Source organism: Poecilia mexicana, unplaced genomic scaffold, assembly GCF_051168715.1.
Source record: "Poecilia mexicana isolate PSO_F unplaced genomic scaffold, ASM5116871v1 scaffold_18, whole genome shotgun sequence".
NCBI classification, from domain to species: domain Eukaryota; kingdom Metazoa; phylum Chordata; class Actinopteri; order Cyprinodontiformes; family Poeciliidae; genus Poecilia; species Poecilia mexicana.
Window position 1 is genome coordinate 23,767,755 of NW_028263387.1, and position 25,119 is coordinate 23,792,873.

Consider the following 25,119-nt stretch of genomic DNA (forward strand, 5'->3'; position numbering starts at 1 on the left):
AACCAATTTGACTAACAAAACCAGTCTGAAATCTGCTACTGAATTAAAATAAAAATACCTAAATTAAACTATTGTTTCCAGAATGTTTTTTTTTTTTTTTTTTGCCCTGGCTGATAGGTTCATTCATTCCAACTGTGCTCATCCAAAATGAGACAAGTGAGACCATTCTTTTAGTTACTTATCTATATGAAATTTAATCCACATTATTAAAACATTGTCTAATATCTAAAAAATTAAAAAACTTCTCAAACAAAAACTAACGGAAAAAGACACATAGGTTAATAAGAAAAAAAACTTTACAATGTAGAGTAACTTTTACATGGACAAAGATAATGCACGTTTACACAAATAGACATGTCTGCATCGTTGCCATCAAATCAACAGAAATATTTTTTTGTCCCGACTCGAACAGAAAATAAAAAAAAAACATGACATACAGAATCAAATTTAGAAAAACGCATTTCATTTGTAACCTACCAGCACACACATTACATTCAGTAACAGCCAACATGTATCCACTAACCAAAATCATTGAAGTAAAACTATAAGTACAACAAACATACAATGCATTCAAATTTACTTTTCAATTAAGAAACAATTAATATGGAGACACTCACTTAAAAAGAAACATTTAAATGGAAAGGTAAAACTACTAGAACAAGATTTCTTATTTGAAATGCTTTTTTAACAAAGCTGCTACATTTTCAAAACGTCATCCAGCTGTAAATACTCCACTTAAAAACAGCAAGAAAATTTATACTTAAGGCTTAAATTATGCCATCATGTGCACATATGAACAGTGAAACTACTTCTCCGAGTGAAACCTTTTCCACAGATTCCACATGAAAAAGGCTTCTCACCTGTGTGAACTCTCATGTGAGCTTTTAAAAAACTTTTGTAGCCAAATTGTTTTCCACAGATCCCACATGAAAAAGGCTTCTCACCCGTGTGAGACTGCATGTGAATAGCTAAATTGCTTTTATGTGGAAACCTTTTTTCACAAATTGTACATGGAAACGGTTTCTCCCCTGTGTGAACACTCATGTGACGTTTTAAATAACGTTTGGCACCAAAACCTTTTCCGCAGGTCACACATGAATAAGGCTTCTCACCTGTGTGAGACCTCATGTGAACAGCTAAAATGCCGTTTTTAATAAACCTTTTTTCACAAATCGTACATGAAAAAGGTTTTTCACCTGTGTGAATTTTCATGTGCCGATTTAAATAACTTCTGTACGGAAATTTTTTTCCACAGATCACACATGAATAAGGCTTCTCACCTGTGTGAGACCTCATGTGAAGAGCTAATTCGCTGTTACAAGTAAACTTTTTTTCACAAATCGTACATGAAAAAGGTTTTTCCCCTGTGTGAGACCTCATGTGAATAGTTAAACTGCTGTTTGTACTAAACCTTTTTTCACAAATAGTACATGAAAAAGGTTTTTCACCTATATGAGACCTCATGTGAGATTTTAAATAACGTTTGTTACCAAAATGTTTTCCACAGGTCACACATGAATAAGGCTTCTCACCTGTGTGAGACCTCATGTGTATAGCTAAATTGCTGTTATTACTAAACCTTTTTTCACAAATCGTACATGAAAAAGGTTTTTCACCTGTGTGAGACCTCATGTGAATAGTTAAACTGCTGTTTGTACTAAACCTTTTTTCACAAATCGTACATGAAGGTTCTTCACCTGTGTGAATTTTCATGTGATCATTTAAACAACTTTTGTACCTAAATTGTTTTCCACAGGTCCCACATGAAAAAGGCTTCTCACCTGTGTGAGACCTCATGTGAACAGCTAATTTGCTGTTACAACTAAACTTTTTTTCACAAATTGTACATGGAAAAGGTTTCTCCCCTGTGTGAACTCTCATGTGATGTTTTAGATGACGTTTACAACGAAAATGTTTTCCACAGTTCACACATGAATAAAGCTTCTCACCCATGTGAGACCTCTTGTGATCCTTTAAAGCGTCCTTTGAATTGTAATGTTTTCCACAGATTGAACATGTGAACGGTTTTTCACATGTGTGAACTCCCATGTGTCGAGTCAAAGAAGATTTTTGAGAATAGCTTTTACTGCAAATTTTACAAGAATATAATTTTTGGTCTGGGTGAGCTTTATTGTGACTTTTTTGTTTTGAACTGCAAGTTTTTATTTTCTGCCGTTTGATTTTCTGGCTTCTTTCTTTTTGTTTCAGTTTTTCATCTCTCTTTTTTCCTGGATCTTCAGAATTGCTTCCTTCCTGATCCTGGTTCTCATCTTCAACAGAACCAAGAGAGATGAGTTGGATCCTCTGTTGTTTTGTTTCATTGTAGATTCTTTTCACTTTAGAAGGAATCACCAACATGTCATCAGTCTCCTGTTTCAGCACAAGATGCTCTTCATCATGACTGATGCAGAGTGGCTTCTCTTCCACTTTGAACTGTTGAGGTTCTGGTTCCTCTTCTTCCCGTTTCATCTGCAGAGGTTCTGGTTCCTCTTCTTCCCGTTTCATCTGCAGAGGTTCTGGTTCCTCCTGGTTGCTGGGCTCATTGAGATCCTCCTCCTCTTTAAACAGATCTGAATAAAAAGAAAAAGCAAAACCTTTTAAAGATAATCTAAACATGGTTTTCTTTATTATTTTAATATTAAAGACTTATAAATATGAAAAGTGAAGCTACCGTATTTTCCGGATTATAAGACCCATGTTAAAACAGATGGTCAACAACAAAAAAAGAAAAGGTAACGGAAACAAAACAGGAAGTTTAGTTGAACTTTATTTGACTACGTAACAATACACACACGTTATTTTTTATTCTTGTTCCACAAATCCATCAATGTTTTCTTCTGTGTCTGAATTGAACAGCTGGGCAATTTCGCCATCAAACATGCCAGGTTCCCTCTCATCATTATCAGTCAGTCTCGTTGCCAGGTGGCTGTTCAGCAATGATGCCGGCTTTCGCTAAAGATCGGACAACAGTTAAGGCAGATGCATTCGCCCAGGCATCCACAATCCATCCACACATGGTGGCGTGATTCGCCCGATGCTGCCTCCCCGTCTTAGTAAACTTGTGTTCACAGTCTGTCGTCCATCGCTCCCACGCCGCTCCAACTTCTTTTTAACGCCCTGTTTACACCAATGTCCAGTGGTTGGAGTTCTTTTGTTAATCCTCCCAGAATGACGGCAAACTCCGAATTAGTTTCACTTCCTTTTCTCACAGTAGCAGTGAGATGGACGCGCATGGAGTCGCAGATGAACAGAGACGGTGATGTGTGGAAAAACCTAACTGGTTTTTACCTGAGGCTTATGCTGCAGAACTCGGACAGCAATTCTCTGATTGGTTTATCGCTGCTGACGTACGTACTGCACACTTTACGTCTCTGTGTCGGGGACAGATTTTGGAATTCAGTGCACACATAAGGCTCACCGGATTATAAGGCACACTGCTGATTTTTGAGAAAATTTAAGGCTTTAGATGCCCCTTATAGTCCGGAAAATACGGTAACTAGATTAATCAAAATATATTAGAAACTTCTGGATGAGAAAACAAGATGTTGATAGCTGAACTCAGTGTGAATACCAGCGAATAATCCAAAAATCTCCTTCCTCTATGCAGACACAGAATATACATCACATAAAATAGTTATGTGCTTTATTTAGTTTTTATTTCAGTATTTGAAATTTACACAAAGCTTTAAACTTTTGCTTCTTGGATTACATAATTTTTAGATATTAATGTTACAATAGCCCTTATTATTTCCAGGTATGTTTTCGGTTATTATCAGCATTTGGAGTAACTATCAGTTATCAGTATCTCTTAAAAAAGTCATTGTTCATTCCAAATAATAACCATTGTTAATCGTTTTATCTTAGTTATTTAAAATCTATTTTAACTAACCAGAACAAACATTTTTATTCTGTTTTTGGGGATTGTTTTATAAAATATAATATTTGTCTAGTCCAGGTTTGAAGAGTTTTTGTACTTTTTAAACTATAGCAGATTAAAAACAAGCCTGATTTGCCTACCCAAATTATTTAGGTATGTAAATGTGGTTTGTACCATTTGTTTTGGTTTGTTTGGGACAAAACTAACTTTTTCAAAAGTCTGACTCAAAGACTACAATTAGTGTCTTAAGAATTTGAAGAAGTGTGTAACTGTTGTGTATTTATGGGTAACTGGAAGAAAATCTATGATTGATATTTTCCTCGAACCTTTATGAAAGAACCACAGACAACGTTTGTGAATTTTATGACCAAGCTTTTGCAAAAAGAGAAGTCTGCTCCTCGGAGCCGTTCACAGAGCGTTCTGGTCTGCTTCCGCGTGAGCCCCTGTTTTATTGTCAAAGCAGAACAGCCAGGAAAAACAACAGAGGTCGTAAAACATTTAACCCAAACAACCAGCAACCCAGTTCCAGGTGTGATATCTGATCTACGGTCTGAGCCCGGTTCAACTCTAGGTCAAACTGTCAACAAAGAGGGAGGATAAACAAGAGATAAAATACGACTGCACACAGGCAGTTCCTAAGTTAGGAGGTATTCTGGTTGATAAGAATTTAAGGTCTGGGAAACACAGAGTTAACTGTCTCACATGAAGATGAACAGACAGTCGTGACCTCCAGGTCAGTTCATACACACTAAAGAAGAGAACACTTTAAATGAAAGTCACAATAATCTATAGAACATTAGACTGAATATGAACTAAAGTTACAACAAAATGATAATACTAAAAATCTCTAACAATCTACAATTACTAAACTCAGAGGATCTGTCTTTTCTCAGTTAGAGGACACAAAAACCTTTTCACCAAATGGACCTCCATATTCGACTCCCATGAAGGAGATTTTATTCATTCTGGATGTTCACACATCAGCAACTTGGTGTTGGAAGCTGTTTTCTCTTTCTAGTTCATGGAGGCCCATCATTTTTGGAGCATTCCCAGTTAGATGTAAATCAACGACCCGCTCATCCCCCACCTGGTTCATTTGGGTCTATTGTTTGGAGAAGTCATGGGAATGCTCATGTAATTGCTTTTGAATGAGGTTCTGAAACTGTGAGCTTCCCCTCAGATCAGAGGGTTTTTCTTTTCCTTTTTTGGCAAAGATGGAGCCTTTCACCTTCTTTCAAATGATTCATTCTCTCTGTCCAGAGCCTGGAAATCATTGTATCATTGTCTCCAGCATTAATTTTAAGTCTATAGTTTTTAAACTACATATCTATGGTTAACATTGAATAAGTTTTAACATACTCAACATTAATGTCAGTCAATACTTAAAGTTGTTCTACAAATTAAAGAGAACATAAAATATACAAAAAAATAGAAAACAACCTAAACAATGATAAATATAAAACATAATCAACACAAACTTTAGCCAGTTAAATGAGTCTCAGATCAGAAACTAATTTATTATAAAAGGTGGATAGAATAACGAAGATGAAGTTGGTTTCCATTTCTAGCTTCCAATAGCTAAAGGGCGATTCCACTTAATTTTTCACTACCTTCCGCATCTTTAATCGACTGTAGTTCAAAATCTCCTACACCCAGACACTTCAAACCTGGACTAGATTATTCTGCTCTTCAAGAAGAATCTCTATAACCATGTTTGGGATTTGTGAAACTCTTTTCTGATTTGTGAAACTTAAAAAAAGGGCAATATCGCCCCTTTTATTTATCTTTTATCACACAAGAACTGCTCTAATTCCAAAGCTACAACACCTAGACACTTCAAACCTGAATCAGATTATTATCAATTAATAGCCGAATATTTAAAACCATGTTTGGGAATTGTGAAACCTTTTTCTGATTTGTGAAACTTCACTAAAGATCAGATTACTATTCATACTTGTTCCATGCGGGTTTTTTGAAATTCAATTACAATTCAAAACCACTTTATTAATCCCAATGGGAAATGAAATGTTGTTGTAACTCATTAATTCTTCAGTTATTGTCGATCATGCTGGCTGTTGGAAGGAAAGAACCTTTGCAGGGGTCTGTTAAGTGAAGTTTCACAAATCAGGAAAATGTTTCACAAATCCCAAACATGATTATAAATATTCTGCTGTTAGAACAGAATAATCTAGTCCAGGTTTGAAGAGTTTATGAGTTGTATTTTAGGAACTGGAGCAGTTCTAGTGTGATCCAGATGCAAAAAATGGTGAAAATCGACCTTTATTGAAGTTTCACAAATCAGAAAAAGGTTTCACAAATCACAATCATGATTTCAAATATTCTTCTACTAGAGCAGAAAAATCCAGTGCAGGTGTGAAGAGTCTAGGAGTTGTTGTTTTTTTAATTAGAGTAGATCTATGATGATCCAGATGCCAAAAAATGGTGAAAATTGGACTTCATTGAGTTTTCACAAATCAGATAAAAGTCTCACAAATCCCAAACATGATTCTAAATATTCTGTTCTTAGTTTAGAATAATCCAGTTTAGGTTTGGACATTGTAGGTGTCGTAGTTTTGGAAATAGAGCAGTTCTCCTGTGACCAAGATTTAAAAAAAGTGGTGAAATCGGCCTTTTTTGAGTTTTCACAAATCAGAATAAGGTTTCACAAATCCCAAACATGGTTTTAAATATTCTGCTATTAGAGCAGAATAATCTAATCCAGGTTTGAAGTGTCTAGGTGTAGTAGTTTTCAAACTAGAGTTGATTAAAGATGCGGAAAGTAGTGGAAATTAGTGAAAAATTAAGTGGAATCGCCCTTTAGCTATTGGAAGCTAGAAATGGAAACCAACTTCAGCTTCGTGATAGAATACATAAAAATTGTACTCAGAAAACGGTAGCAAACATGTTTACTACTTAAACATGTTTTTACTCAAGAGTAAAAAGGTATTTGATGAAAGTTTACTCAAGCAGAGTAAATGATCAATCGACCAAAAATAAATGTTGGTGTTTTTAAGGAAGAAAATGTAATTGCCATAATTTATACAAGCAACAAAAAAAAAAAAATAAAAATAATGCAGAAAAAGTGCAGGTCTATGTCCCTGACTATTTTTAACCTGTTTCTAACTCTAATCATTAAAACATGAAGATGTTTTGTACCTTTTCCGTCCGAGTCGATCCGGGGAGTCCGCCTGAAATCCAGCAGTCTGCGCTGATCCTCCATCTCTTCCTCGATCTTGACCTTTATTTCTTTAAACTCTGTGAATATTTCTTCAGCAGGAGTTTCCTGCTCGTTGATAAACTCTCTCTGAGGCTGAACTGAAGACATTTTGTCATTAAAAACTCTCACATATTTAGCTAAACTTCAAACACGTCCTCAGACAACCGTCTAACAAAAGACTAGCTAAGAGTAGCCCATGTGCTGTTTTTTTTTTATCTTCCCTGTGTTTCACTATGGCTGTACTGAAGAAACGATGAACAATTTATAAGTTCCGCTTTCAGTCACCTCTTTTAACATACGGTTATATTCTATAAATTACAATATTGTTAAAATTTATTTAAAGGTGGTAAAACATAAAGCTAGTATTTCCTCTCTTCCACACATTTGCAGATTACATTTTTCTCCTCCTGGTTTTCCTGTTTAAGAAACGGGGTCATTGTTTACTCTGTGCATGAACCTGCGAGTTGCACTGTGCGCTTTTACAAAGTATTTTTCTGTGTGGCTTCGGAAAGACCGCCATCCCGTCACCCCACAACACGGAATAAAGTCAATAAATAGTTACACACAGGGGGGAAAAAGGTGGTAATATAAGGTGGTAAAACGTAATGCTGGTATTTCGTCTCTTCCATACACTTTGCAGATGATACTTTTCTCCTGGTTTTACTGTATGAGACGGGGTCATTTAAACCCCAGAAGTTGTTTACTCTGGACCTGCGAAGTCACAATGTGCGTTTTTACAAAGTATTTTACTGTGTAGTTTCAAAAAGACCGCCATCCCATCACCTCACAATACGGAATAAAGTCAATAAATAGTTACACACAGGGGAAAAAAAGACTTGTCAGGTTTTATTATGATTTAATTAATCTTATGTCTGCATTGTTACCATCGTATAATCAGCAATATTTTTTTGTCTTTATTCAGAAACTCAAATACAAAATAATGAAAACAAAATCATGTCATATTCAGATTCAGAAAAGTATTTTTCCCAATGCGCAATTAATTTATAATCTACCACCGCATACATTGCATACAGTAACAGCAAACATGGATACAGTAAGCAGGAAATTACAACTAAAAAAAGTACAAACACAACAAATGATTGACATAAAATGACTATCTAAAGGCATTTAAATCCACTGTTCCTTTGAGAGATAATTAATGTCTCACTTAAAAAATGTTGTGTAAATATCAACCAGAATTTGATAATTTTTTGAAAGTATTTTAGCTCAATGTTTAAATGTCACGAGCTAGCTGTTAGCTAGCTAGCGCATGTTTACACAAAAAGACACTTCTCAGATTTAATAAACCTTATGTCTGCATCATTGCCATCAAATGAACAGAAATATTTATTTTTGTCCTGAATCTCAAACTCAAACAACTAATATGGAAACAGTCTCACTTAAAAAGAAACATTTAAATGGAAAGGTAAAACTACTAGAACAAGATTTCTTATTTGAAATGCTTTTTTAACAAAGCTGCTACATTTTCAAAACGTCATCCAGCTGTAAATACTCCACTTAAAAACAGCAAGTTACTGAGAAAATTTGTACTTAAGGCTTAAATTATGCCATCATGTGCACATATGAACAGTGAAATAACTCCTCCGAGTGAAACCTTTTCCACAGATTCCACATGAAAAAGGCTTCTCACCTGTGTGAGACCTCATGTGAATAGCTAAAAGGCAGTTTTTACTAAACCTTTTTTCACAAATCGTACATGAAAAAGGTTTTTCACCTGTGTGAGACCTCATGTGAATAGCTAAAAGGCAGTTTTTACTAAACCTTTTTTCACAAATCGTACATGAAAAAGGTTTTTCACCTGTGTGAGACCTCATGTGAATAGCTAAACTGCTGTTTTTACCAAACCTTTTTTCACAAATCGTACATTAAGGTTCTTCACCTGTGTGAATTTTCATGTGATCATTTAAACAACTTTTGTACCTAAATTGTTTTCCACAGATCCCACATGAAAAAGGCTTCTCACCTGTGTGAGACCTCATGTGAATAGTTAAACTGCTGTTTCTACTAAACCTTTTTTCACAAATCGTACATGAAAAAGGTTTTTCCCCTGTGTGAGACCTCATGTGAACAGCTAAACTGCTGTTTTTACTAAAACTTTTTTCACAAATTGTACATGAAAAAGGGTTTTCACCTGTGTGAGACCTCATGTGAGATTTTAAATAATATTTGTCACCAAAATGTTTTCCACAGGTCACACATGAATAAGGCTTCTCACCTGTGTGAGACCTCATGTGAATAGCTAAATTGCTGTTTTTACTAAACCTTTTTTCACAAATCGTACATGAAAAAGGTTTTTCACCTGTGTGAGACCTCATGTGAATAGTTAAACTGCTGTTTGTACTAAACCTTTTTTCACAAATCGTACATGAATGTCCTTCACCTGTGTGAATTTTCATGTGATCATTTAAACAACTTTTGTACCCAAATTGTTTTCCACAGATCCCGCATGAAAAAGGCTTCTCACCTGTGTGAGACCTCATGTGAATAGTTAAACTGCTGTTTGTACTAAACCTTTTTTCACAAATCGTACATGAAGGTTTTTCACCTGTGTGAATTTTCATGTGATCATTTAAACAACTTTTGTACCCAAATTGTTTTCCACAGATCCCGCATGAAAAAGGATTCTCACCTGTGTGAGACCTCATGTGAATAGTTAAACTGCTGTTTGTACTAAACCTTTTTTCACAAATCGTACATGAAGGTTTTTCACCTGTGTGAATTTTCATGTGATCATTTAAACAACTTTTGTACCTAAATTGTTTTCCACAGATCCCGCATGAAAAAGGCTTCTCACCTGTGTGAGACCTCATGTGAACAGCTAATTTGCTGTTACAACTAAACTTTTTTTCACAAATTGTACATGGAAAAGGTTTCTCCCCTGTGTGAACTCTCATGTGATGTTTTAGATGACGTTTACAACGAAAATGATTTCCACAGGTCACACATGAATAAAGCTTCTCACCCATGTGAGACCTCTTGTGATCCTTTAAAGCGTCCTTTGAATCGTAATGTTTTCCACAGATTGAACATATGAACAGTTTTTCACCTGGGTGAACTCCCATGTGTCGAGTCAAAGAATATTTTTGAGAATAGCTTTTACTGCAAATTTTACAAGAATATAATTTTTGGTCTGGTTGAGCTTTAATGTAACTTTTTTGTTTTGAACTGCAAGTTTTTATTTTCTGCTGTTTGGTTTTCTGACATCTTTCTTTTTGTTTCTGTTCTTCGTCTCTCTTTTTTCCTGGATCTTCAGAATTGCTTCCTTCCTGATCCTGGTTCTCATCTTCAGCAGAACCATGAGAGATGAGTTGGTTCCTCTGTTGTTTTGTTTCATTGTGGATTCTTTTCACTTTAGAAGGAATCACCAACATGTCATCAGTCTCCTGTTTCAGCACAAGATGCTCTTCATCATGACTGATGCAGAGTGGCTTCTCTTCCACTTTGAACTGTTGAGGTTCTGGTTCCTCTTCTTCCTGTTTCATCTGCAGAGGTTCTGGTTCCTCTTGCTCCCATTTTATATGCAGAGGTTCTGGTTCCTCTAGTTCCAGTTTCATCTGCAGAGGTTCTGGTTCCTCTTCTTCCCGTTTCATCTGCAGAAGTTCTGGTTCCTCTTGCTCCCGTTTTATCTGCAGAGGTTCTGGTTCTTCTTCCCGTTTCATCTGCAGAGGTTCTGGTTCCTCCTGGTTGCTGGGCTCATTGAGATCCTCCTCCTCTTTAAACAGATCTGAATAAAAAGAAAAAGTAAAACCTTTTAAAGATCATCTAAACATGGTTTTCTTTCATTATTTTAATATTAAAGACTTATAAATATGAAAAGTGAAGTTACCGTGTTTTCCGGATTATAAGACTCATGTTAAAACAGATGGTCAACAACAAAAAAAGGAAAAGGTAACGGAAACACAACAGGAAGTTTAGTTGAACTTTATTTGACTACGTAACAATACACACACGTTATTTTTTATTCTTGTTCCACAAATCCATCAAAGTTTTCTTCTGTGTCTGAATTGAACAGCTGGGCAATTTCGCCATCAAACATGCCAGGTTCCCTCTCATCATTATCAGTCAGTCTCGTTGCCAGGTGGCTGTTCAGCAATGATGCCGGCTTTCGCTAAAGATCGGACAACAGTTAAGGCAGATGCATTCGCCCAGGCATCCACAATCCATCCACACATGGTGGCGTGATTCGCCCGATGCTGCCTCCCCGTCTTAGTAAACTTGTGTTCACAGTCTGTCGTCCATCGCTCCCACGCCGCTCCAACTTCTTTTTAACGCCCTGTTTACACCAATGTCCAGTGGTTGGAGTTCTTTTGTTAATCCTCCCAGAATGACGGCAAACTCCGAATTAGCTTCACTTCCTTTTCTCACAGTAGCAGTGAGATGGACGCGCATGGAGTCGCAGATGAACAGAGACGGTGATGTGTGGAAAAACCTAACTGGTTTTTACCCGAGGCTTATGCTGCAGAACTCGGACAGCAATTCTCTGATTGGTTTATCGCTGCTGACGTACGTACTGCACACTTTACGTCTCTGTGTCGGGGACAGATTTTGGAATTCAGTGCACACATAAGGCTCACCGGATTATAAGGCACACTGCTGATTTTTGAGAAAATTTAAGGCTTTTAGGTGCGCCTTATAGTCTGGAAAATACGGTAACTAGATTAATCAAAATATATTAGAAACTTCTGGATGAGAAAACCAGATGTTGATAGCTGAACTCAGTGTGAATACCAGCGAATAATCCAAAAATCTCCTTCCTCTATGCAGCCACAGAATATACATCACATAAAATAGTTATGTGCTTTATTTAGTTTTTATTTCAGTATTTGAAATTTACACAAAGCTTTAAACTTTTGCTTCTTGGATTACATCATTTTTCAATATTAATGTTACACTAGTTCTTATTATTTCCAGGTATGTTATCGGTTATTATCAGCATTTGGAGTAACTATCAGTTATCAGTATCTCTTAAAAAAGTCATTTTTTAATTCCAAATAATAACCATTGTTAATTGTTTTATCTTAGTTATTTATTTAAAATCTATTTTAACTAACCAGAACAAACATTTTTATTCTGTTTTTGGGGATTGTTTTATAAAATCTCACATTTGTCTAGTCCAGGTTTGAAGAGTTTTTGTACTTTTTAAACTACAGCAGATTAAAAACAAGCCTCATTTGCCTACCCAAATTATTTAGGTATGTAAATGTGGTTTGTACCATTTGTTTTGGTTTGTTTGGGACAAAACTAACTTTTTCAAAAGTCTGACTCCAAGACTACAATTAGTGTCTTAAGAATTTGAAGAAGTGTGTAACTGTTGTGTATTTATGGGTAACTGGAAGAAAATCTATGATTGATATTTTCCTCGAACCTTTATGAAAGAACCACAGACAACGTGTGTGAATTTTATGACCAAGCTTTTGCAAAAAGAGAAGTCTGCTCCTCGGAGCCGTTCACAGAGCGATCTGGTCTGCTTCCACGTGAGCCCCTGTTTTATTGTCAAAGCAGAACAGCCACAGGGAGCAGTCAGGAAAAACAACAGAGGTCGTAAAACATTTAACCCAAACAACCAGCAACCCAGTTCCAGGTGTGATATCTGATCTACGGTCTGAGCCCGGTTCAACTCTAGGTCAAACTGTCAACAAAAAGGGAGGATAAACAAGAGATAAAATACGACTGCACACAGGCAGTTCCTAAGTTAGGAGGCATTCTGGTTGATAAGAATTTAAGGTCTGGGAAACACAGAGTTAACTGTCTCACATGAAGATGAACAGACAGTCGTGACCTCCAGGTCAGTTCATACACACACATAAGGAAGAGAACACTTTAAATGAAAGTCACAATAATCTATAGAACATTAGACTGAATATGAACTAAAGTTACAACAAAATGATAATACTAAAAATCTCTAACAATCTACAATTACTAAACTCATAGAGGATCTATCTTTTCTCAGTGAGAGGACACAAAAACCTTTTCACCAAATGGACCTCCATATTCGACTCCCATGAAGGAGATTTTATTCATTCTGGATGTTCACACATCAGCAACTTGGTGTTGGAAGCTGTTTTTTCTTTCTAGTTCATGGAGGCCCATCATTTTTGGAGCATTCCCAGTTAGATGTAAATCAACGACCCGCTCATCCCCCACCTGGTTCATTTGGGTCTATTGTTTGGAGAAGTGATGGGAATGCTCATGTAATTGCTTTTGAATGAGGTTCTGAAACTGTGAGCTTCCCCTCAGATCAGAGGTTTTTTTTTTTCCTTTTTTGGCAAAGATGGAGCCTTTCACCTTCTTTCAAATGATTTATTCTCTCTGTCCAGAGCCTGGAAATCATTGTATCATTGTCTCCAGCATTAATTTTAAGTCTATAGTTTTTAAACTACATATCTATGGTTAACATTGAATAAGTTTTAACATACTCAACATTAATGTCAGTCAATACTTAAAGTTGTTCTACAAATTAAAGAGAACATAAAATATACAAAAAAATAGAAAACAACCTAAACAATGATAAATATAAAACATAATCAACACAAACTTTAGCCAGTTAAATGAGTCTCAGATCAGAAACTAATTTATTATAAAAGGTGGATAGAATAACGAAGATGAAGTTGGTTTCCATTTCTAGCTTCCAATAGCTAAAGGGCGATTCCACTTAATTTTTCACTACCTTCCGCATCTTTAATCGACTGTAGTTCAAAATCTCCTACACCCAGACACTTCAAACCTGGACTAGATTATTCTGCTCTTCAAGAAGAATCTCTATAACCATGTTTGGGATTTGTGAAACTCTTTTCTGATTTGTGAAAACTCAATAAAGTTAGATTTTCACCATTTTTTGCATCTCTTTCATACTAGAACTGCTCTCATTAAAAAACTACAACAGCTAGACACTTCAAACCTGGACTAGATCATTCTGCTCTTCAAGAAGAATCTCTATAGCCATGTTTGGGATTTGTGAAACTCTTTTCTGATTTGTGAAACTTAAAAAAAGGGCAATATCGCCCCTTTTATTTATCTTTTATCACACAAGAACTGCTCCAATTCCAAAGCTACAACACCTAGACACTTCAAACCTGAATCAGATTATTATCAATTAATAGCAGAATATTTAAAACCATGTTTGGGAATTGTGAAACCTTTTTCTGATTTGTGAAACTTCACTAAAGATCAGATTACTATTCATACTTGTTCCATGCGGGTTTTTTGAAATTCAATTACAATTCAAAACCACTTTATTAATCCCAATGGGAAATGACATGTTGTTGTAACTCATTAATTCTTCAGTTATCGTCGATCATGCTCGCTGTTGGAAGGAAAGAACCTTTGCAGGGGTCTGTTAAGTGAAGTTTCACAAATCAGGAAAATGTTTCACAAATCCCAAACATGGTTCTAAATATTCTGCAATTAGAGCAGAATAATCTAGTCCAGGTTTGAAGAGTCTATGAGTTGTATTTTAGGAACTGGAGCAGTTCTAGTGCGATCCAGATGCAAAAAATGGTGAAAATTGACCTTTATTGAAGTTTCACAAATCAGAAAAAGGTTTCACAAATCACAATCATGATTTCAAATATTCTTCTACTAGAGCAGAAAAATCCAGTGCAGGTGTGAAGCGTCTAGCAGTTGTCGTTTTTTAATTAGAGTAGATCTATGATGATACAGAGTGAGTTTTCACAAATCAGATAAAAGTTTCACAAATCCCAAACATGATTCTAAATATTCTGTTCTTAGTTTAGAATAATCCAGTTTAGGTTTGGAGAGTCTAGGTGTCGTAGTTTTGGAAATAGAGCAGTTCTCGTGTGACCAAGATTAAAAAAAGTGGTGAAATCGGCCTTTTTTGAGTTTTCACAAATCAGAAAAAAGTTTCACAAATCCCAAACATGGTTTTAAATATTCTGCTATTAGAGCAGAACAATCTAGTCCAGGTTTGAAGTGTCTATGAGTTGTAGTTTTTTAATTAGAGCAGTTTTAGTGTGATCCAGATGCCAAAAATAGTTAAAAATAGAACTTTCTTGAGTTTTCACAAATCAGAAAAAGGTTTCACAAATCCCAAACATGGTTATAAATATTCTGCTATTAGAGCAGAATAATCTAGTCCAGGTTTGAAGTGTCTAGGTGTAGTAGTTTTCAAACTAGAGTTGATTAAAAATGCGGAAAGTAGCGGAAATTAGTGAAAAATTAAGTGGAATCGCCCTTTAGCTATTGGAAGCTAGAATTGGAAACAACTAGAATACATAAAAAATGTACTCAGAAAACGGTAGCAAACATGTTTACTACTTAAACATGTTTTTACTCAAGAGTAAAAAGGTATTTGATGAAAGTTTACTCAAGCAGAGTAAATGATTAAACGACCAAAAATAAATGTTGGTGTTTTTAAGGAAGAAAATGTAATTGCCATAATTTATACAAGCAGGGGCGTAGGAAGCGGGGGGGCGGGCGGAGGGGACATGTCCCCCCCAATATTGGAGAGAGCCACATTCGTCCCCCCCAATAATTTCACCGCAGTTGCGAAGAATTTTAAAATCTTCCACTCGCATATTTTTATTTTGAAGGCGCACAACAGCGCATTCAGCAGAGCGCTTCCTGCCCCTCCCCCTCTGAACGGCTCAGAGTAAAGGCAGCAGCAGAGAAACTCCGTTTGAATGAGGTAAACAATCTGTCGGGAATTTTGCCATGAATATCGCTCGTTTATAACATCTTGTTGTCAGTTTACTTTCATAAATAGAACTAAATCTGTTTGGTTAAGCCGTTTTAATTCTGGAATAGTCATATGTCCAGTATTATACTGCTAACTTTGTCTAAAAGTTAGCTACTCTAGCCATAATGATTTATTTAATCAGATTGAGACTGAAACAGCAGCAAAATGAGCCTTTTTATTATTTAAAGTGACATCTGATCATACTCGACCACTTAACATGTATTTTATATTATATTATATTATTTAGATATTTAGAAGAACAACAGTGCTGGAATGATGTTGAAGAAAGGTGAAGAAGCTCTGGTGAGGTCTTCATTTAGTTTATTAAAATATGTATTAACTTTTTAATTTTTAAATAAACTAAACTATTTTATTATGAGAGGAGCAGGTCAGGGAAGACATAGAAGAACCAGGTGGAGTTTCAGAATGTAAAGATATAAAAATTACATTAATTTCAATAAAACCAGAAAGGAGAACAGGTGAAGACTGATGTCAGGTTGATTTCTTTCAACGTTTCAATTTTTTTTTTCATTATTTCCAAACTATAAGGGTAATGATTAGGAGACATTGACAATAAGAAAGGTGCTTCAGGAGAGGTTTAAAATAAATTTGTGAAAATTTTTGCTACACAGTGAATGAAGTTGAGATGTATAATAATGTATACATCTGAAAATTGAGTGGTTTAAATTCTCATACTGTATGAAATTTAGTTCACATTCTGACACTGTACATCACTGTAGTGTCTGTTGTAAATCCATGAATCCATGCAGGAACATCAGGCTGCAGAAAGTCAGAGGGAGGCAGAGACAGAAACACATAACTAGATATTTTAGTTAAATGTTTGTGGCTGAAAATGACGGGAGAAAAAAAAACATTTAGGCTTTTTGCCTCAGTGTTTTTTATGGTAAGTTACTGAATGCAGGGATGGAAAGTGAGACTGAGTTAACAGTGAGGAGCTAAGGGTCTGTTAGACGTGAAAAGTATCATTTTTATTTATTTTGTAGATCAAACTGTTGCACTGATGTAGAGTTGTTCAAGAAGAACAAAACTTGTTTAGATTTTATTTTTGTTGGTCAAACTGCTGTATTGAGTTTAAAACTGCAGAGTCCTATTTTATGAGCCGTTTTCTACTTTGGTTTTAGAAAGAAGTGTTAAGGAAGAATTTATAAATTGGTTAACTTTGGAAAAAAGTTTGGCTCTCTCTTCCTCTGGATCCCAGGTCCTCTCGGCGAGCCACATGTGGCCACAAGGAAAACAACAATGCGTGTTGACGTCACAGAATTACAGAGTTTAATCCAATATAAGACAATGCACAAACTTACACCAGAAACTGCAGAACAACGGAGACATACATTCATTTACCTGACATAAATGGAAAAGAAAGAAAGAAAGCAAAGACATGCAAAGACATCTTTGGAGAGTTGCAAGAGCAAATCTGATTTGTTACTTCTGTGTAGAAAGTTTTATCCTCTTGTATTTAATTTATTCAAATAAGGCGTATCTTTGCTCCTCCAACCAGGAGCTATCTCTGACCCTCTATCTCAAACCAGAAACCCCTGCCGTGTTTACAGCCTTTCACAGATGAGTGTGAAAAGCTACAACTTCTCCTGTATTGTTTTCCCACAGACAAAAGGCAGTTCAAACGACCCTAGCAAACCATCTGCTGTAACTACAGGTAAAATAAAGGTCAATAGGTCAGAATCCATTACTAATTTCAAAACCACAATTAGGCCATTTGAATCAAGACATGTTAAGTTTTAAAACTAGCTTATTTTAAATTTATTTTCTCAACAGAAGTAAAACCAGTTAAATTACCAGTTAATTTATATCAATGCATTTTGACCAATAATCAAATGTCTTTTGACTAATAAGATATATCAGAATCTGTTAGCCTGTCTTTGCTACCAGAGTATTTATCTTGCTAGTTGTGAGGCAAATTCTGAAGTGAGTTCATCCTGGAATGATGGTCATCATACTATGCATAACTTTAATCTGATTATTGGATTGTCAATAGTAACATGTTAGAATACTTGTTACTGAAACAAGGGTCAGATTAGAGTAACGCATTATTGATGTGTTGATGGCATAATTGACACTTCTGCTCAAGCTGATCTGTCAAGTTTCCGATATGCGTCCCCCCAATGACAGACTCGTTCCTACGCCCTTGTATACAAGCAACAAAAAATAACAAAATAAGGCAGACAAAGTGCAGGTCTTTCATTTTTGTCGTTTCCCATCTTGTCCCTGACCATTTTTAACCTGTTTCTAACTCTAATCATTAAAACATGAAGGTGTTTTGTACCTTTTCCGTCCGAGACGATCCGGGGTGTCCGCCTGAAATCCAGCGGTCTGCGCTGATCCTCCATCTCTTCCTCGATCTTGACCTTTATTTCTTTAAACTCTGTAAATGTTTCTTCAGCAGGAGTTTCCTGCTCGTTGATAAACTCTCTCTGAGTCTGACCTGAACACATTTTGTTATTAAAAACACTCACATATTTAGCTAAACTTCAAACAGGTCCTCAGACAACCGTCTAACAAAAGACTAGCTAAGAGTAGCCCATGTGCTCTTGTTTTAATCTTCCCTGTGTTTCACTATGGCTGTACTGAAGAAACTGTGAACGATTTATAAGTTCCGCTTTCAGTCACCTCTTTTAACATACGGTTATATGCTATAAACTACAATATTGTTAAAATTTATTTAAATTTGGAAGTATTTCCTCTCTTCCACACATTTGTAGATTACATTTTTCTCCTCCTGGTTTTCCTGTTTAAAATACGGGGTCATTGTTTACTCTGTGCATGAACCTGCGAGTTGCACTGTGCGCTTTTACAAAGTATTTTTCTGTGTGGCGTCGGAAAGATCGCCATCCCGTCACCCCACAACACGGAATAAAGTCAATAAATAGTTACACACAGGGGGAAAAAAAAGACTTGTCAGGTTTAATTATGATTTAATTAATCTTATGTCTGCATTGTTACCATCGTATAATCAGCAATATTTTTTGTCTTTATTCAAACTCAAATACAAAATAATGAAAACAAATTCATGTCATATTCAGATTCAGAAAAGTATTTTTCCCAATGCGCAATTAATTTATAATCTACCACCGCATACATTGCATACAGTAACAGCAAACATGGATACACTTAGCAGGAAATTACAACTAAAAAAAGTACAAGCACAACAAATGATTGACATAAAATGACTCTAAAGGCATTTAAATCCACTGTTCCTTCAAGAGATAATTACTGTCTCACTTAAAAAATGTTGTGTAAATATCAACCAGAATTTGATAATTTTTTGAAAGTATTTTAGCTCAGTGTTTAAATGTCACGAGCTAGATGCTAGCTAGCGCATGTTTACACAAAAGGACACTTCTCAGATTTAATAAACCTTATGTCTGCATCATTGCCATCAAATGAACAGAAATATTTATTTTTGTCCTGAATCTCAAACTCAAACAATTAATATGGAGACACTCACTTTAAAATAAACATTTAAATGGAAAGGTAAAACTACTAGAACAAGATTTCTTATTTGAAATGCTTTTTTAACAAAGCTGCTACATTTTCAAAACGTCATCCAGCTGTAAATACTCCACTTAAAAACAGCAAGTTACTGAGAAAATTTATATTTAAGGCTTAAATTATGCCATCATGTGCACATATGAACAGTGAAATTACTTCTCCGGGTGAAACTTTTTTCATAGGTCACACAAGAAAACGACGTCTCACCTGTTTGAGTCCGAAAGTGTACAGAAAGATGACCTTTTAGAATGAAACTCTTTCCACAAATCGCATATGAAAAAGGCTTCTCACCTGTATGAATCCTCATGTGGACTTTTAAATAACATTTGAAAGTAAAATGTTCTCCAAAGGTCACACATGTATAAGGCTTCTCACCTGTGTGAATCCTCGTGTGATTAGCTATAATCCTTTCAGTAGTAAACCGTTTTCCACAAATCGTACATGGAAAAGGCCTCTCATCTGTGTGACTTCTCATGTAACGACTCTGACAATTTTTTTAACCAAAACTTTTTCCACATGTCACACAAAAAAGACGTGTCACCTGTGTGAGTCTGAAAGCGTACAGAAAGATGATCTTTTAGAGAAACTTTTTCCACAAATCACACAAAAACGGCTTCTCATCTGTGTGAATCCTCATTTGAAGAATTAAATAAATAACCTTTGCAAGTAAAATGTTTTCCACAGGTCACACTTGTATAACGTTTCTCACTCATGTAAATTCTCATGTGTATAGTCACAGAACTTTTTAGAGAAAAGGTTTTTTCGCAAATTTTACAAGAATATAATTTTTGGTCTGGGTGAGCTTCCTTGTGTGTTTTTTGCTTTGAACTGTCAGTTTTACTTGTCCAATTTGTAGTTTTCTGACATCTTTCATTTTCTTTCGACTCGGTGAATGTTTCTTCAGCAGGAGTTTCCTGCTCGTTGATAAACTCTCTCTGAGGCTGAACTGAAGACATGTTCGCTGCAAACACTCAAAGATTTAGCTAAACCTCAAATCCGTCTTCAGACAACCGTCTAATTAAACAAAAGCTAAGCTAACACTTCTTCTTCTTCTTTTGTTTTTTATTGGCGGCTGGCATCCAACTTAAGGTGCATTTACCGCCACCTACCAGACTGGAGTGTGGTCATCAGAGATCTCAGAGGGAATTACATCCACCTCAATGATGTGTAGGATGTGCAAATTCACATCCTAACACACTCATTAATACCTGAATTAATGCATGAGCATGCACTGGCATACACACAAATACTTGTTCATATCCTAAATACGACTCATTAACCCAGTGTTATTTAAGAACCTAAATAAGAGATTTCTAACATAACTTGATTTATTATCTAATAGACTAATCATAGACAGTCCTATATTCTTTCTGCTTAGTAACGACTTTAAAATCTGACGTTCCTCTGAGTATTTATCACATTCTAACAAGACATGCTCCACTGTTTCCACCTGATTGCAATAATTACAAGCCCCATTTTCATGCTTTCCTATTTTAAAGAGCGAACTATTAAGTCCAGAATGTCCAATTCTAAGTCGAGACATAACTACTTCCTCTTTCCGCCTTCCACTCAGATAATTACTATCTCCCACACTCTTTTGAATTGTATATAGTTGTCTCCCATTATCATGGTTATCCCATATCTCCTGCCAAATCTTAATAATTTCTTTTTGAATAATAGATTTACCCTCATTTTTACTCAAAGGGATATTCAGATGAACAATATCTGATCTCAAGGCCTGCTTAGCTAAAATATCTACTTCCTCATTTCCTTCTATACCTACATGAGCAGGAATCCAGACAAATTGAACCAAGCATTTATTGTTATGAAGATAAAGTAATAATTGATATATTCTTAATATCAAATCTAATCTGCTAGATTTACCAGATTTAATACTTAATAATGCTGCTTGACTATCTGATGCTATGATAAATGTACTTACTTCCCTAGTATCATTATCAAGCAACCATTCTAAGGCCAATATGATGGCTGATAATTCAACTGTAAAAACAGCTAAATGGTCAGCTGTTCTCCTCTTAATCAAGACTTTATGGTGTGGGATATTCACTGCTGCTCCAGTTCTACCACTATTTGGATCTTTAGATCCATCTGTATATATAATTATGTTGTCTTTATATCTTTCAAAATATCTATTAACTACAACCCATTCTGGAGTCTTTCCCTTTTTAAGAATTTCATTTAATTGAAGATCAACTTCTGGAGTTAAAAATAACCATGGAGGAATTTCAGATTGAGGAACTGTAGCACTATACTGGAGCATAGTTAAACCAAGCTGTTTTGCCTTTATTTCCCCAATCCATCCAAAACTATTACAATTTAATTTATGATGTTCCCAACATTCCTTCAGCACCATCTTAGTTGGATGATCACCCTTATGTCCTTGTAGGTTCACCCAGTACATGTACATTAATTTCAACCTTCTTAATCTTAAAGGAAGCTCACCAGTTTCTACTTGTAAAGCAGCTAAAGACGATGTTCTGAAAGCTCCACAACAAATCCTCAATGCTTGTGTTTGCTCACTATCAAGTTTTCTCAAATGACTGTCAGCAGCTGCCATATATGCTATACTCCCATAATCCATAATAGATCTCATGAGCGCCTGATAAACTCCCAACAGTGCACTTCTTGAAGCTCCCCATTCCTGTCCTGAGAGACATCTTAACAAATTATTCACTTTTTTACATTTATTTTGAACTGATTCTATTTGATGTTTCCAAGTTAAGCTTTCATCAAAGATGACACCTAAAAACTTCACTGTTTTCACTTGTTCAAGTTTATGTTTATAAAGATTCAACGTAACTTCCTTATGTCTTCTATAAAAGCAAATTACTTGAGTCTTTGCAATTGACATCCTAAAACCCCATTTATTAGCCCAACCTTCCACTTTCAAAATGGCAGCCTGCATCTTTTTCTGTAAATAAACCAGATTATGTCCCCGAATCCATAGAGCACCATCATCTGCAAATAAAGATTTACCTATACTACTATCTATCTCATCAAAAATGTCATTAATCATAATATTAAAGAGAATTGGGCTACACACACTACCTTGTGGAGTACCATTCTCAACAGCATATCTAGAAGAGAAATTCGCTCCTACCCGAACTTCTATTTCTCTACCAAACAAAAAATCCAAAATCCAATTATAAATCTTACCTCCTATACCAATTTTCCCTAATTTAATCAATAATCCTTCTTTCCATAACATATCATATGCCTTCTCAATGTCAAAGAACACAGCTATCACTAACTCTCTATTCGCTTGAGCTTTTCTTACTTCTGACTCTAGACACAGAACTGCATCCATCGTATTTCTCCCTTTACGAAAACCACTCTGGAATGGACAAAATTTATTTTTACTCTCAATAAAATAATAAAGCCTATCTGTAACAATCCTCTCCATTATTTTCCCTAATTGAGATGTAAGAGCTATAGGTCTATAATTTGATGGGTCTTTTGCATTTTTACCAGGTTTTAAGATGGGAATTATAACTGACTGTTTCCATTCTGCCGGAATTCTCCCAGTCATCCAAATCAGATTAAACAATTTTAATATAACAGTAAGAGATGAATATTTAAAATGTTTGAGCATTACATAACACACTCCATCCTTCCCCGGAGTTGATTGCTTAACATTATTAATAGCTTTTTCTAACTCATACATAGAAAAAGGCATATCTAAATCCTGGTTTGAGACTTCTCTCCTAGTAGTAACTCCTGGATTTCCATCCAATAAATCTAATTTATTACTTTTCATTTCTTCAGATAAATTTTCTGAACTATTCACCTTAATTAACGTTACTGCTAATAAGTCAGCTTTTTCTTTATTACTAACCGCCATTTTCCCATTTAATTCTAAAACAGGTAAGGAAAACCTCTTTTTAACACCATTCATTTTCTTAATAACTCTCCATACCTCTGACAGTTTGGTCTCTCTTCCAATGGAATTACAGTACTGCCTCCAACAAGCCTTCTTAGCTTCTCTAATAGTCTTCCTAACTATAGCTTGTGCTTTCTTATATTGAATTAATGCCTCAAAGGTATGACATCTTCTTACCAATTTAAAAGCTTTATTTCTTCCCCTTATAGCAATACTACATTGCTCATTCCACCATGGAGTAGACTTTTTATTTCCTCTTCCCTTTGATTTAGGAATTGAACTTTCAGCTGCATTAATAATAACAGACTTAATCTTTGAATAACACATCTCCACATCACAAAACAAATTCTCATCCAGTTTATTAAATTGACTATCAACTAAATTTTTAAATAACTCCCAATTAGCGTTACTTAACTTCCATCTTGGAATCTGTCCTTCCTCTTCTTTTATCACTTCAGAACCAACTGAAACTAGAATAGGAAAATGATCACTGCCCATTGGAGAATCACTCATCACCTCCCAAGAAGTAATTCCAGCTAATGTATTTGAAACCAATGTTAGATCTAAAACACTCTTTAAATTCCTACAGCAATCATATCTAGTAGTGCTGCCATCATTAAGGCAAACCAGAGAATGTAACTCAAGAAATTCTTCAACAGTCAATCCATTTGCATCTGTATTAAGACTCCCCCATAAAATATTATGAGAATTGAAATCACCACACCATACAGTCTTACCTACATTTTGATCATTTACTTCATTGAGATTCTGAATGGACAACTTCTTGTTAGCATTATAAAAATTTATCACCGACATTTGGTCATTTTCTATCCAAATCTTAATAACTATTGATTCATAATTTTTCCCTATTGATTCCACTTTATATCTTATACTGTCTAGTACAAAAGTTGCTACTCCCCCTCCTTGTCTTTCTTTTCTATCATTCCTAATTGATGTATACCCAGAGATTTTGAAATCCAGATGAGGCTTAAGCCAGGTTTCTTGAATGCAAATCAGGTGAGGTTTAACTGTCAAATCTGAAATATATTTCTTAAACTCTAGACCATTACTAATAAGACTTCTTGCATTCCACTGGAAAATAATTAACATAACGAAGAGGGGCCACCACTGCATGATTGAGGTTGAGAAGATTGCGTCTCATTTAATTTTTCCTTTATTGATTCCCAATTAACATTTTTACAATCAAGATACTTTTGGGCTGCCTTCACTATTATTTGAATTTTTTCCGTTTTCCTTTGTGTTTGAGCAGTGCAGTTAACAACTTCTACCATGAACAATACAAAATCCTCCTTTGTCATGAGTAAAGTGTCACCTTTAATCTTAGAGCATTCTGAACAATTAGATCCTTCTTTTCCTCCTCCAGACACTTTCTTTGGGTATAATATTGGTTGAACAGGAACTTTTTTCGTTGCTTCCGCATAAGTAATGCCAGTAGTGACTTTGATTTTCTGAACTTCCTCAGCTCTTTTACTAACTATGCATCCCCTAAATCCTGAACTATGCCCACCTCCACAATTACAACATTTCAGCGGAGCCCCTTCCTCACATTTCCCATACTCATGATCCCCAGCACATCTCCCACATTTCTGTTTCCCCTTACACACTGCCGCGACATGTCCAAATTTCTGGCATTTAAAGCACCGCAGCGGCGGAGGAATAAATGGTCGGACATCATAGCTCATATATCCCACAAACACTTTATCTGGCAGACTGTTCTCTTCAAATTTTAACATGATAGAAAAACTATCACTCCTCTCTCCATTTTTATTTCTTTTCAATCGTTTGGCTTCCACCACTTTCCCTCCTGAAACATTAGACTTGATCTCATCAATTGGCACATCAGGTGGAATCCCCGAAAT

General features: G+C 35.6%; 2 protein-coding genes across 3 annotated transcripts; both read right to left on the minus strand.

Moving 5' to 3' along the window:
- Nucleotides 1-165: 165 nt before the first annotated feature.
- On the minus strand, nucleotides 166-7,272 carry LOC106913428 (uncharacterized). Of its 2 annotated transcripts, XM_088016164.1 has the most exons (3): nucleotides 7,034-7,272; nucleotides 1,739-2,570; nucleotides 166-1,657 (listed from the first exon to the last, which is right to left on the minus strand). In XM_088016164.1, exons 1-3 carry the CDS (start codon nucleotides 7,200-7,202, stop codon nucleotides 781-783), a joined length of 1,878 nt encoding a protein of 625 aa, XP_087872290.1. In that variant the 5' UTR covers nucleotides 7,203-7,272; the 3' UTR covers nucleotides 166-780. The 2 variants fall into 2 exon arrangements, with proteins under 2 accessions (XP_087872290.1, XP_087872289.1); XM_088016163.1 differs by having other exon boundaries at nucleotides 166-2,570.
- A 1,597-nt stretch (nucleotides 7,273-8,869) lies between these two features.
- Nucleotides 8,870-18,403, minus strand: LOC148154267 (uncharacterized). Its single transcript, XM_088016161.1, has 2 exons — nucleotides 18,113-18,403; nucleotides 8,870-10,839 (listed from the first exon to the last, which is right to left on the minus strand). Exons 1-2 carry the CDS (start codon nucleotides 18,279-18,281, stop codon nucleotides 8,981-8,983), a joined length of 2,028 nt encoding a protein of 675 aa, XP_087872287.1. The 5' UTR covers nucleotides 18,282-18,403; the 3' UTR covers nucleotides 8,870-8,980.
- Nucleotides 18,404-25,119: the final 6,716 nt, after the last annotated feature.

What these genes read in the sequence shown, in the direction of transcription:
- LOC148154267 (XM_088016161.1), bottom strand. Translation starts at nt 18,281, where the DNA reads ATGTGTTCAGGTCAGACTCAGAGAGAGTTTATCAACGAGCAGGAAACT. An exon ending in GATCGTCTCGGACGGAAAAG is followed by an intron (nt 10,840 to 18,112) that starts GTACAAAACACC and finishes CTTTTTATTCAG; the next exon opens with ATCTGTTTAAAGAGGAGGAG.
- LOC106913428 (XM_088016163.1), bottom strand. Translation starts at nt 7,202, where the DNA reads ATGTCTTCAGTTCAGCCTCAGAGAGAGTTTATCAACGAGCAGGAAACT. An exon ending in GATCGACTCGGACGGAAAAG is followed by an intron (nt 2,571 to 7,033) that starts GTACAAAACATC and finishes CTTTTTATTCAG; the next exon opens with ATCTGTTTAAAGAGGAGGAG.